Consider the following 13,838-nt stretch of genomic DNA (forward strand, 5'->3'; position numbering starts at 1 on the left):
AGGTGGGCCAAACGGTTATTCTGGAGTAACCGTTATCAAAGTTCCAGTTATTCCTTGATAACCGTTATTGTTAATGGTTACTAATAACTGCCAAGTTATTTTTCGCTAGCGAATACCGAATACTCTGAGGGGCTACAGTTAAATAACGACATAGTTGGAATCCATCAGTTTATTTATCAGTGCAACTGCGAGTAGTGTGAAATGGCAGGAATGTCATATGAACCGTGTCATAACCTTAGCTTATTAACTCCAGGTACATTTTAGTTGATGTTAGAACAATTATTAGTGTTTCGTATTATATGTTTGTAGGTTATTAGTCGCTATTAGAAATATTATCTTTGCAACTGCAACAGAAAGTACATGGAACTTCGCTACAGCACAGTTTAAGTAACATGTTAACAACGTGCGTTTTTAAGTATGAAGTAATATGTAAACTGAGTACTGTTGGTTAAATTCGAAGCTTAATTTCTTGTGCTGCTCACATAATAGAATATAGTGAGCCTTGTAATACAACAAAAAATCTACGTAATGTGACAGATTCGTTTACCCCTGTGCTGTAAAAGATAGTCCTACTGGGGAAAGTGTGAGTACGCTAATCCAAGTTTTATGTGAGATTTGGAAACTGCTCGATTTCTCCAGCTACAGCATGTTTATAACATATGAAGACATGCAGGTCGAAAAGGTTGACAGTGTTACATTTCTGGGACTACAACTCGATAATAAACTCAGTTGGGCAGGGCATACCACATTTTTTCACTCTATTATTTCATAAGGGAGCATATTCTTTGGTAACTCATCAAACGTAGCAAAAGTTCTTCACATGTAAAAGTGTTTAATAAAAATCGTTTGTGGTATAAATTCAAGAACATCATGTAGGAACCTGTTCAAGGAACTTTGTATTCTAACCACTGCTTCCTAGTATATTTATTCCTTAATGAAATTTGTTACAAGTATTTCCAACCAATAGCTCAGTACATAATAACAATAATAGAAATAGGAACAGCAATCTACAAAAGACCTAAAATCACTTACCTTGGTCCAAAAGGGGTCCAATATTCAGGAACATGCATTTTCAATAAGCTGCCAGCAAGTCAGCAACCATTAAAAACTTGGTTTCAGATAAAGCACGGTTTACAGTGTGTTTGAAAGACTTTATGATACATAAGTGTCTGATTCCACCCATCATCAATATGCCAGAAATGGCTATTTTAAGTGTGTCTATGACCTCACTACATACACATGGCAACAAGCACGAAGATACATATAAATAATACAATAACATCTCCCACCAAAAATACAATCAAACAAACAGGACAACTGTGGGAAGTTGGGGGTTTTAGGGTGAGGACAAGCTAGTAAAAAGAACACACCATGATCCCAAAACACAAAATGAAGAACAAAAAGAAAAAAAATACAGCAATCTGCTACACCAACAAAAATCTGCAGGAATCGGACACTTCCCTTGAACACTATAGGTCAACCATATTGACCATACCAAAACACAAATACCCACAACTAAAAGCACGAAAATTGGAATCGGACATTTCCCTTGACCTACATAGGTAAACCTCAGATGACGACACCAAAACATCAACACGTACAACTATGAAAATGGGATCGGTCATTTCCGGTGACCTATATAGGTCCACCACAGCTACTGATGCCAAAAAACCAACACCTACAACTGCAAAAAATAAAACCACAATCCCAAAAGTCCACAAATCAATCATCCCTACATAAATTAAATCACATTCAATACTCCATAAATACACAAAACATCACAGCTAGAAAAAAAAAATTAATTACCACCAGCAAATTCCGGACACACACACACACACACACACACACACACACACACAGACACACACACACACACAAACCAATTCATAAACACCGTGCCGTAATGACATTCACACACCACAACACCTTTTTACGCCGAAGCAGACGGGTGGAATCGGACGGTTCCATTGACCCTTCCTTCTACTCTGTAGATGAATATCGTAACAGAGACTGATAGACCAGCTTAGGTAAAAATTCTGCTATATTTCAGTTTTGACAGCACTTGGTTGCAACAGTCAAGATCGGGTATTCTGTGTACGATAAATTTATTAAAAGTGTGTATCTGTGTTTTATTCTGACAGTGTATCAATTCTGTAAATATTAGCACTTACTGTAATATATTCACATATTTTGACAATCTCCTGACAAATGATGAGGATAATAATTATTATATTCAACTGTATTGTGTTATACTTCCTGAGATGTTATTTGTCATGCGCAATGGCCAGCGGCTATTTCTGAAGAAGTACGTAAATATTTGTTCGCTCCAGTAACTATCATCTCTGAAATATCACCGGGGTCTAAGACTGGAGTCACTGTTTCAGGAACACAGACACACAGCTATTCCGTTACCAACTTCCAGGTTACCTGTAATGGTAGCCCGATAACTGCCAGAGAGTGAGAACTGTGAGCCAATAACGATAACTGCCAGAGGAAAATACCAATCTCTGACAGTTATTTCCATAGTCGCTCGAATTCCTTTTATGGTACCTCTCTTTATACTACCCGTCCAAGCTAAATTGACATATGAGGCGGTGGCTTAAGGGAACAACCGTACTTGTTAATGCCTGTACTGCAGCTCCTATCAGCCACCGCTTGGACATTAACTTTATTTAATTGTTTGTGCTAAAAGTAACGAAGGTGCATGATATAGTACACAGTTCTTATCAACAGATGGCGTGCAGTCTCAGATTTATTCCCATGGCCTATAGAACGCCTTCCAAATGGTCTACCCTCCCCTTAGTTCCTAGCCAGATCTCCGATGAGTTGACGGGAAAGTGTAGTACAATCTTAGGTCAACAGCTGGCGCGAGGCACTGTTGACATTAGACAGTTATTGAAATAACTGCCTGTATCAGAGGAACGGTTATCGCAGTAACTGTTACTTCTCAGTAACTAGTTATTTCTATCAGTTATGTTATTTTTTGCCACCTCTAGTGGATGGATATGTGTGTGTGTGCGAGTGTACACCTGTCCTTTTTTCCCCCTAAGCAACCATTGGTTGCGAAAACTTGGATTTTGTGTGTATGTTTGTGTTTGTTTGTGTGTCTATCGACCTGCCAGCACTTTCGTTTGGTAAGTCACATCATCTTTGTTTTTAATATAATGGAAGGAAACATTCCACGTGGGAAAAATTATATATAAAAACAAAGATGAGGTGACTTACCGAACAAAAGCGCTGGCAGGTCGATAGACACACAAACAAACACAAACACACACACAAAATTCAAGCTTTCGCAACAAACTGTTGCCTCATCAGGAAAGAGGGAAGGAGAGGGGAAGACGAAAGGAAGTGGGTTTTAAGGGAGAGGGTAAGGAGTCATTCCAATCCCGGGAGCGGAAAGACTTACCTTAGGGGGAAAAAAGGACAGGTATACACTCGCACACACGCACATATCCATCCACACATACAGACACAAGCAGACATATTTAAAGGTCTTTAAATATGTCTGCTTGTGTTTGTATGTGTGGATGGATATGTGCGTGTGTGCGAGTGTATACCTGTCCTTTTTTCCCCCTAAGGTAAGTCTTTCCGCTCCCGGGATTGGAATGACTCCTTACCCTCTCCCTTAAAACCCACTTCCTTTCGTCTTCCCCTCTCCTTCCCTCTTTCCTGATGAGGCAACAGTTTGTTGCGAAAGCTTGAATTTTGTGTGTGTGTTTGTGTGTGTTTGTGTGTCTATCGACCTGCCAGCACTTTTGTTCGGTAAGTCACCTCATCTTTGAGTTTTATATATCATCTTTGTTTTTAGATATATTTCTTTAACCTATCTTCTACAATAAATTTTAGGGATAGTATTAGCTCGAGTGTTCCTATATTTCTATGGAACACAAACTGATCTTCCCCAACGTGAACTTCTACCAGTTTTTGCACTCTTCTGTAAATAATTTGTGTTAGTATTTTCCAATCATGGCTTACTAACCTGATAGTTCGGCACTATTCAACCTGTCAGCACCTGCCTCTTTTGGAACTGGAATTATTACATTCTTCTGAGAGTCTCGGTGTATTTCCTGTGTTTCACATAGCTTACACCCCAGGTGGAGTGGTTTTGTCTGTCATGGCTGGCTTTCCCTAGGATCTTAATAATTCTGGGGTAATGTCATCTATTCCAAGGGCATTTTTTCTACTGTGGTCTCTCGGTGCCCTGTCAAATTCTTCTCATAGTATCATATCTCCCACCTCATCATCTATTTCCTCTTCTGTTTCTATAATATTGTTTTCAAGTTTATTTACTTTGTATAGCGCTTTTATATATTCATTCCATCTCCCAGCATTCCCTTCTTTGCTTAGAAATGGCTTGCCATTTGAGATCTTGTTATTTGTTACAGCTGCTTCTCTTTTCTGTGAAAGTTTCTTTAAGTTACTTATGGGTTGCATCTACCTGTCCCCTGCTTATGCATGTTTCTACTGCCTCCATCCAATCCTGGTTAGCCATTTTGCACTTTCTGCAAATCTCAATTTTTATATGTCTTTATTACCTTTCAACTGTTGACCCAAGAATCTCTACTAGGCATCAACTTTTAAGCTACTGCATGCTCTGCTGCCTTCATATCACAAAATGACCTAGTTCTAGTGTATTTCCATCCACTGTTTCAAACCATTGTCTGAAGCTTTCTCTGAAATTCTCAACCATTGGCTCTCTCAGTTTGCCTTAAATACCTACCTTTTTGCAATTTCTTCAGTTTTATTCTACTGTTCATAATGTCAATGGCTGCCTCACAACCCAGGCCATCTGGAGCCTCCTCTCCACCACCAGCGTTTCTGAACTTTGCTGAAGGCAGTTATCCCTGTAACACATTTACCATTCACAAAATTATCCCATTCTTGACCTACGGTTACCTACTGTCCCGACACCATCTGCCTGACAGTTTCCACCTCCTCTGTCTTGTCACCTCTTCCCTATTCGTGTCCCCTCACACTCATCATGTGCTGCTCTGCCATTGCACCCGCCCGCCGTTTCCTCTTCCCCGCTTCTTTCCTTTTCAGCTACACTACACCTGGCAGTCTCATTATGCTGTGCTTCCACCTAGTACCTGCATGCTTCGCTGGACAGTGCTCTTCTTTTCCTCCTACCTGTTTCATGCTATGACTTCCTCTTCCCTGCCCCACTCCAGATTACTGGATTCGTTCAATATGGCAGTTGCAGTCTGAATGGAGCTGTCAGAGATAGCGGTCATGTATGCATAATGTGTGCTCATTTTTGTGAATATGTGTGTGTGTGGGTGGGGGGGGGGGGGGGTTCTTTTCTGAAGGAGGCTTTGGCCGAAGGGGGGGGGGGGTTCTTTTCTGAAGGAGGCTTTGGCCGAAAGCTAATTACATATCAGTCTTTTTGTTGTATCTGTCTGCAACTTGACATGTCATCTTTACTGTGAGTATCAATCTATCCTTTCCTAACATCATTGTTATTTTGAATCAGTTCTGTACTACTGTAATTAGCTTATTTTGCACCTCCTTCTCCTTTTACAACTTAACAGGATGCCTTAGTTTTATTCCTAGAATGAAAATTTTAGTTTATCATTTTCTAGTTTTTGTGCTTTTGAAATAAAATAACAGTATTTGTTTGTATCTTTAGAAGTAGACAAGTTGGAGTGTTGATACAATCTCCTCTCATTTCTTCGTGACATGTCTATTTTGTCAAACCCTTGTGTATTCATTTATTTATTTTATTTATGGAGTTAAATGTATATGTTTTCTTGAGAAAAGCTGTTTAAAAATATACTTAAAATGTGACCACAAACTTACCATGTTTGCCATGGGTACTATTACAGTTGTAAACATGATTCCACTTTGCTCCCTTCAAGAGAAAAAAACTGTTCCTCATTTTCAGTTTTGAAGTCCCTTGAAGCGCTTCTCATTCCATGGAGTTTTGAATCTGCTGCAACATCCATTATAAGCATTTGAGCTAAGGGATCACCAATACCTGTGTTTAGCACATGTGGGTTATAGGCATGTTAATGCGTATTTATCAAAATCTGGTCAGTGATAGCTGCAGAAATTTGCTGTTTTCTGTGCTGGTTCAATTACAGTTAGGATTGGCAGCGCTGTGCCAGACTAGACATTTTTGCGCTCTCATAAAGATAAGCTATTTAGATTGTAATAACAGTTTGTTTAGTACAAATTACTCATTAAATACATATATCCATCCATTTTTAAGCTTACTATTAAAGGTATCACTTTCCTTTAAGTATTGGTCCAGAAAACACGAAAAGATTATGGGGTCAGATTGTAGCAGTATATTTATCTTCTTTTTGGCACAATTAACTCAGAGAATCCTGCCTAATTATTCTGTTTTTCTTTCCAATTTGAGCATGCCCATTCACTGTTAATTTCATATTTCCAGAAAGTAGAGTAAATTTTAATTTGTTTGATTTAGAATCTTTTGCACTAATGGGTAATTTGCATGTAGTTTTCATAGAATGAAGTTACATTCTGTCAGGATTGAGATCATTTAACAGATACTGCAGTTGAGTGAGTGCTGAGTTCTTGTTGTAACTGGAAATAAATAACTTTGTACGTTATGAAGTGCATCTGAAGCTCTAACCTGTAGACCTAATTTTTGCTGCTCGTAAGTAACAAAAACTCCTGTTGTGGAAAGTGTGTTAAGTGATTTAATTCCATTTTTTAATGTGTAATCCGTGGTGCAATGCTTGATAATTGTGAATGTTGCCAAAATATACTAAAGAGGGAGTGGTATGTGGTGACTGTGGGCTGGAACTTCACTGGGGTGACTGTAGTGGGGAACTGAATGGAAACTCAGTGAGGCTCTTCCATGGAACTATGGGCTTTGCAAAAAAGACATGAGAATTGCTGAGCAGGAGGCAAAAAGTGGTGCCCTTCAGCATGAATTAGATCACACAAAATTTGAACTGAATAGGGTGAAGTGGGAAAAAGATATTGGGAACTGCATAAAGGTAACAAGCTCTTCAACTTCATCTACGTTTTGGCTGACATACTTGAATAAATTTGATTTTTTACCTGATGTAGGAGAGGGGCAGGGAGGAGCCTCATCCAACTGCAGGTCACAGTAGGGTGCCGCAGACTTCTAGGAAAGAAACTCAGTGTAGGTCGGTACCAAAAGAGAGTAGGAAGAATAGAGTCTTTTGAGGGGTGTAGGCCAGATGGTGCAGGACAATTTAGGGACAGGGTACCAGGTTGCCAAATATTGTGAAACCAAATGCTAGCCTTAGCCAGATGTCATGGGACATTGGGAATTTGTGCAAAGGTTTTGGCAAATAGGATCGGGTTTTTATAGTTTGAGGAGAAGGGAACAGCTGGCTAAGACCAGTAATTGCAACATTAGGAATGACCTGGATGAAATAGTAGTAGCAACTAGACACAAAAATATGACTTTTGTGGAGGTCCTGCAGCGCCATGACCAGGCCCAGGTAAACACTGCTACAATTGGGGGATGGGAATATAGTAGACATGACCTGCACCTGAATGGAAGAGGGGAAGATAAGGTGGCTGCACTTCTTGCTGATATTACATGAGGGCCACCAGTGCACATAGCAAGATAAATGTGTTTACAGTGTCAGAGGGACACTTTTTTAGTTAGAATCAGAATTCAGCCAGCCTGTTTTGAAAGAAGTGAAAGTAACAGAAGAGCCCCACAAAATGGTTGATAATGCACAGAAAAGTAAGGTTAGCTTGTTTTATCAAAATATTAGCGGATTGAGTAACAAGGCAGAAGAGCTTCTTGTCTGGAAAATTTAGATAGCTCTGAAAAGATAAGACATCCTGTGCCAGTTTAAGCACCATATAACCGTACGGTTAGGCAAGTTACATACAGTATAAAAAATTACACTAATGTGGCTTACTCATGCACTAATAACATAGGAAAAGCAGAAGTCTTTCTTTGATGAAGCTCAGAATAAAAAAAATAGGTGGTAACAAATGCTCTCTGTGATCATAAAGCACAGGTATTTACGATAAATAACAGAGCACCTCACAGTATGGATACTTCTCAGTGGAAATCAGTAAGAATAACCACTGACTCCAGGACAAATGTTTTTAACAATAGTTTACAGGAGACGACATGGGATATAATTTATAATGAACCAAATGCTAACGTAAAATTTAATCTACTCCATGATAAATTCATATCATAGCTTTCTGCAGAAACTAATCAGAAGGGACACTACATAAACAGCCATGTAAAAAAACCATGGATCACTAGAGGGATTAAAGTACCTTGTGGAAAAGACAAATGTGTCTTTTGGCAAGAGCAAGTAATTATCCTGCAGTAGTTGCACACTACAAAAACTACTCAAAATTACTAAGAAAAGTTATTAAAAATCAAAGAACATGCACATAATGTCAGAAATCAGTACTTCTGCCAACCAACGGAAGGCCATATGAAATGCAGTGATGTGACAGACAGGACAACCAGCCACAGAGCAAGTTAACATCACTATTGAACTGAATGTAAGGGCTATGAATGATGAGTCACAGGTGTCAAATATTTTTATTAATCATTTCTTAAATATTGTAGAAAGCTTAGGGTGGAACAGTTCAAAAGAAAAAGCACAGCAGTATATTGAAAATGTACTTTCATAAATTTCAGTCACATGAATGTATCACCAACTTCTCCATCTGAAATTAAGAAAATTATACATTCTCTCAAAAATAAAAGCTCATCTGGTTTTCATGGTATTTCTGGTAGAAAACTAGGAAATTTGTTCCCATGTAATAAGTCCAGTCTTACCTGAAAGATGAAGTGCATCACTAACTCAAGCCATTTTTGCAGAGAGACTGAAGTACGTGATTGTTAAACCCCTCTTTAAGAAAGGTGATAAGAGAGACATCAGTAACTACTGACCTGTTTCACTACTGACATCATTCCCCAACATTTTTGAGAAGATGATGTATTCTAGAACAGTACCTCACCTTAGCAACAATACTGTCCTTTGCAAATCACAGTTTGGGTTTCAGAAAGGTTTCTCTACTGAGAATGCCATTTACATGTTCAGTTACCAGATCAGTTACCAGATTTTACAAGCATTAAATAATAAAACAGTGCTGGTTGGTATTTTCTGTGACATCTCTAAGGCATTTAACTGTGTGAATCACAATATTCTCCTAGATAAATTGACGTTTTATGGAACTGATGGTATAGCCAACCAAAGAATAATGTCATATGTAACCAAACAAATGCAGAAAGTTGTAATTAGTAATTCAGGCAATCTAGCCCAGGAACATAAATATTACTGGAGAGAAATAATCTATGGAGCTCCCCAAGGTTCAATCATAGGTTCACTACTGTTCCTCATAAATGTAAATGATCTTCCATCTAGTATACAACAAGCAGAATTAGTTCTTTTTCTGGATGACACTAGTATTGTAATAAATCCAAGCATACATACAGAAACAGAAGAAATGGTAAACAAAGTTCTTAAAAGTATCATTGACTGGTTTTCGCAAATGGTCTCACCCTCAATTTTTTTTCTTTTTTTTTCTTGAAGACACAACGTTAAGTTCTGCTCATCTAGAAGTAATACACCAATGATAAGCGTAATGCATGGTGAGGAAACTATAAATAGAGTGGAAACTTCAAAATTCTTAGGGGACTGTATTGATGATAATTTATTGAAAAAAGAAAAACACATTTTGGATTTCCTAAAACAACTTAGTTCAGCCAAGTTTGCACTTACAGCCATTGCAAATCTTGGGGAGAGACAAATCAGTAAGCTGACATATTTTGCATTTATTCTTCCAATAATGTCATATGGAATAGTGTTCTTCGGTAACTAATCTTTAAGAGAGTATTCATTGTGCACAGATGTGCTGTAAGAATAATAGGTGGTGCTCAATCATTTTGTAGACATCTGTTGAAGGAGTTGGGCATTCTGGCTACTGCTTCACTCATGCAGTTTGTTGTAAGTAATCCACTGAAGTTTGAAAGGAACAGTGAGGTACATAATTACAATATTGGAAGGAAAAATGACATTTGTTACTCCACATTAAGATTGTCACAAATTAAGGAGTGCACAATTCTGCAATAAACATTTTTGATCACTTACCCACTGATATAAAATGTCTAACAGATAGCAAAGTAAAATTTGATAACAAACTGAGGTAGTTTATCATTGACAACTCCTGTTATTGTGTAGAAGAAATTCTATTAATTTAATGTGTAAAAGGTGGTGGGTAGGAATTACTAACTTACATTTGTAAATCCTTTTTCTTTTTGGAAAAAAAACTTAGAAATGTTCAGAAAGTAACTGTATGTACAAATTAATTTGTGCTGTGAATGTAAAATGACTTGTTCCACATCATAATGACATGCAAAATGATCCATGAAACATATAACTAACTGACTTATGTTGAACAACTAAATCAGTGACTTGTTCCACATCATAATGACATGCAAAATGATCCACGAAACATATAACTAACTGACTTATGTGGAACAACTGAATCAAATCTATAATTCCAATTTCAAAATTCTTGGATTTCGAGAAATCAATATTGAAGTCTCTGCATATAATTATACTGTTCTCGAGAGAGTTACTTTCTTCCAAAAATTTCTCCGTATGACTATGAAAAACACTTAGTGCTGTACACAAATAAACTAAAGCTGTGTCATTCCTTGGTAATTCATCTATAGGGAATTTTATATCTTTTTCATTGGACATTCTCTAACAAAATATGTGTATTTACACCCATGACTCCATATTTTCCTACAATTTGTACTACCTAGTTTGAACAGAGGGAGGTGTGTCACCTGTAACAGAGCTTGGCTGAGCCAGTGTATTTTCGTCTTGAACTGCTCTTTCTTTATCATTTCCTACAATTAACTATTCTTAATATTTAATGAGTTGGTTTCAGACTTATGTAATAATTTTCTATTTTCTAGAGTTGGCAAAGATCAAGAGGTAGATGTGCTAAGAGATCATCATGCAAGTAATGAAAAATCTTCAAACAGCTCCGTTACGGAAGTTCCAGGTATGGCTATAAAGATAAATGTCATTATTTTTTATTAAAAGAATTACAGAAGTCATTAATATATAATTAAGAGATATAAACAATTTAGAATAGAAATCTCCTTCACACATATGTGATGTAGATATGTTCATGTTTTTTTTTCATAAGAAGCCAGGCACAAAGAATGAAAAGTTTTCATTCTGCCTGTAATGATGTTATTATTTTGAATAGAGTTTTATTTGCCTCAAATATATACTTTGTAAACTGAACGCTACTGTTCAGTGCATGCAGTCTTGAGCTTACCTGATGCAAGTATTATTTCTATATTCTTTTTACACATATGGATGCAGTTCAGAAAAAAATGTGGAAAAACTTCTTCTTCTTCGCAGATGGATCACTTAGGACCATGAGTAATCAACATTTGTTGGCCTTCCTTTGTGCCCAGTACTCCTTCATATGCAACGAATGGGCTAGTTTTCATTGCACAGTTCACGTATGTCAGTTATTTTCTCTCTCTTCTTCCTCAAAACCCCTTGTGTTTGTGATTTTTCTGATTTCATTTCTGCCATGTGGATTTGGAGACCCTAATTCTCTCAGGTCTTTTTCCATCTGTTTGTATCAGTTCAGTCTTGTAGTTTTGTTCTTTAAAAATGTATGGATTTTGTGTGTTAACTTGTTTGAGCCCATTGTTTCTAAATGCCCCATGAATTGGATTCTTCTCATGCGCATTGTGTCTGTTATTTTGGAGATATTTTTATGTATTTCTGCATTGGGTTTTGGATAATGCACACCATCTTTAGTTCTTGGTCGTAGGATTTTCCTCATTATTTTATGTTATTTCACTTCTGATTCCCCTTTTATTGTTCTGTGTTGAAGATTTAGTGTCTCAGATGTGTAGAGAGCTTCGGGTTTAATTACTGTTGTGTAATGTCGTATTTTGCAGTTCCACGAGAGACTCTTTTTGTTAACTGAAATGCTGTCTCCATTTTCTGCACTCTTGATCTGACAGATTTCTTTTCATTATAATTTTCTTTAATCCATTCACCTAAATATTTAAATTCTTTTACTCGAAAGATGTAGTTATTACCAATTTTGAGTTCAGAAGGTGCATCTTTGATGTCAGTCATCAATTTTGTTTTTTCAAGTAAAATTTCTAATCCTGTTTTTGCTGTCTGGTCTTGTAATAATTCTAGCTGTTTTTGTGCATCAGTAATGTCTTGGGCAATCAGTGCCATGTCATCACCAGATGCTTAACAGTTCAATTCTATGCCCTTACATTTTGGTCCCAGTCTGTGTACTGGTGCACCTGCTTTTCTTCATTCTCTAACAACTTTTTCAAGAGCACAATTGAAGAGCACTGGGGACAGTCCATCCCCTTGTCATACTCCTGTGTCTATTTCAAATTCTGTGCTCAATTCTCCCATAAATTGTACTTTGGATTTGGTCTCCATTTGTGTTTCTTTTATTATGTTTGTCGTCTTTTGATCTAGTCCAAATTCTGCTAACACTTCTCAGTCTGTACTGTCATATGCTTTTTTAAAGTCGACAAATGTGATGACATAACTTTTGTTTGAAGTACTATCGAGTTTTTCAAGTTAAGGATTTGTTCTACGCATGATCGACCTTTTCTGAATCCACCTTCTCCTAGTTTTGAATCCAGCTGAGGTTCTACTCGGTCTAGTAGGACTTTAGATAGAATTTTGTATGTTATTGATGATAAAGACATTCCACAACAGTTGTTGGGGTCTGTTTTACTTCCTTTTTTGTACAGAGGCTGTCTGATTGCTGTCTTCCAATCTGTGGCGATTTTTTCATTTTTCCAGATTTCATCTCTAATTTCTTTGAGTTTTGCAATAAGATTTTCTCCTGCATTTTTCCATAACTCTGTGATGATTTGGTCTTCTCCTGATTCTTTGTTATTTTTCAGTGACTGAATTATCTCTTTGATCTCCTGTAAACTTGGTGGCTTTGAGTCTGGGTTTCATTGTTTTATTTGGCTCTTCTTCCGTGAGCTGTTTTCAAGTTGAGCAATCTATACTTGTCATTACATTTTCAACTGAAACAGTCTTGATATGTATCTTACAGCTCAAGCCTGATTGAATGATTGTAAATAATGACAAACTTTATAGAAAATCAATGTCATGTAACTGAAGATTTGGGAAAAAACTATAAGTAATGAAACTGGCAGTAAAAGTCATTTGCCAATGCATTATGAACATTGATTTTTGGGATATCAGATAGTTTATATTGGGAACATGACAGAAACTAAAGAATTGAGAAAAGTGTAAAATTTGATACAGATTACAGGGAGCAAAATTTTTCAGGATGGCGGATTGACAGTGACATACAGAGTACTCAGTAAGAGTTAAGAATGTCTTTAGGCATCACAAAAAGAAAGGAAAATACGTGCTTATATCTTGTAGGCAATGAACTCAAGTGAGATGCAGAACATACTCACTCTGGGCAAGGCTGGGGAAAGAAGAAGGAACCATGTCAGCAGTTGGCGTAATCTGTTTAGGGAAACCACAGAATTCCTGGATTGCTGGAAGGGGATCTGAATCCAACTCCACACAGATGCCAGTCCAGTGTGTTAATTTTGTGTCAGCAGTTATGAGGATGAAGGTAGAATATGGGAACCATTTGTATGCATGTTTAATACTGTCAAAATACGTTTTCTTATTTATTTGTGACAGTTTTACACAATTTTGTGATCTATTAGATGGTATAGCTGACATAAATCCACTGCTGAAGCATCATAAATGATCATGTTTGTTTTCTGGGGAATGTGCTGCTGTTATGAATGCAACATTATATTAACAAAGAGAGAAAATACATTCAGGTGCCAGGACATTGGT

General features: G+C 37.2%; 1 protein-coding gene across 1 annotated transcript in view; it reads left to right on the forward strand.

Moving 5' to 3' along the window:
• The window catches only part of LOC124594686 (phospholipid-transporting ATPase ABCA3-like), a 543,403-nt gene that overhangs the window by 215,809 nt on the left and 313,756 nt on the right, over positions 1 to 13,838 (forward strand). Inside the window, exon 14 of the mRNA XM_047133052.1 lies at positions 10,916 to 11,004. Within this exon, the coding sequence (XP_046989008.1) occupies positions 10,916 to 11,004 (89 nt within the window). The remainder of the gene's footprint in view (positions 1 to 10,915; positions 11,005 to 13,838) is intronic.

This window comes from Schistocerca americana, chromosome 2 (genome assembly GCF_021461395.2).
Source record: "Schistocerca americana isolate TAMUIC-IGC-003095 chromosome 2, iqSchAmer2.1, whole genome shotgun sequence".
In the NCBI taxonomy this organism is placed as follows: Eukaryota; Metazoa; Arthropoda; class Insecta; order Orthoptera; family Acrididae; genus Schistocerca; species Schistocerca americana.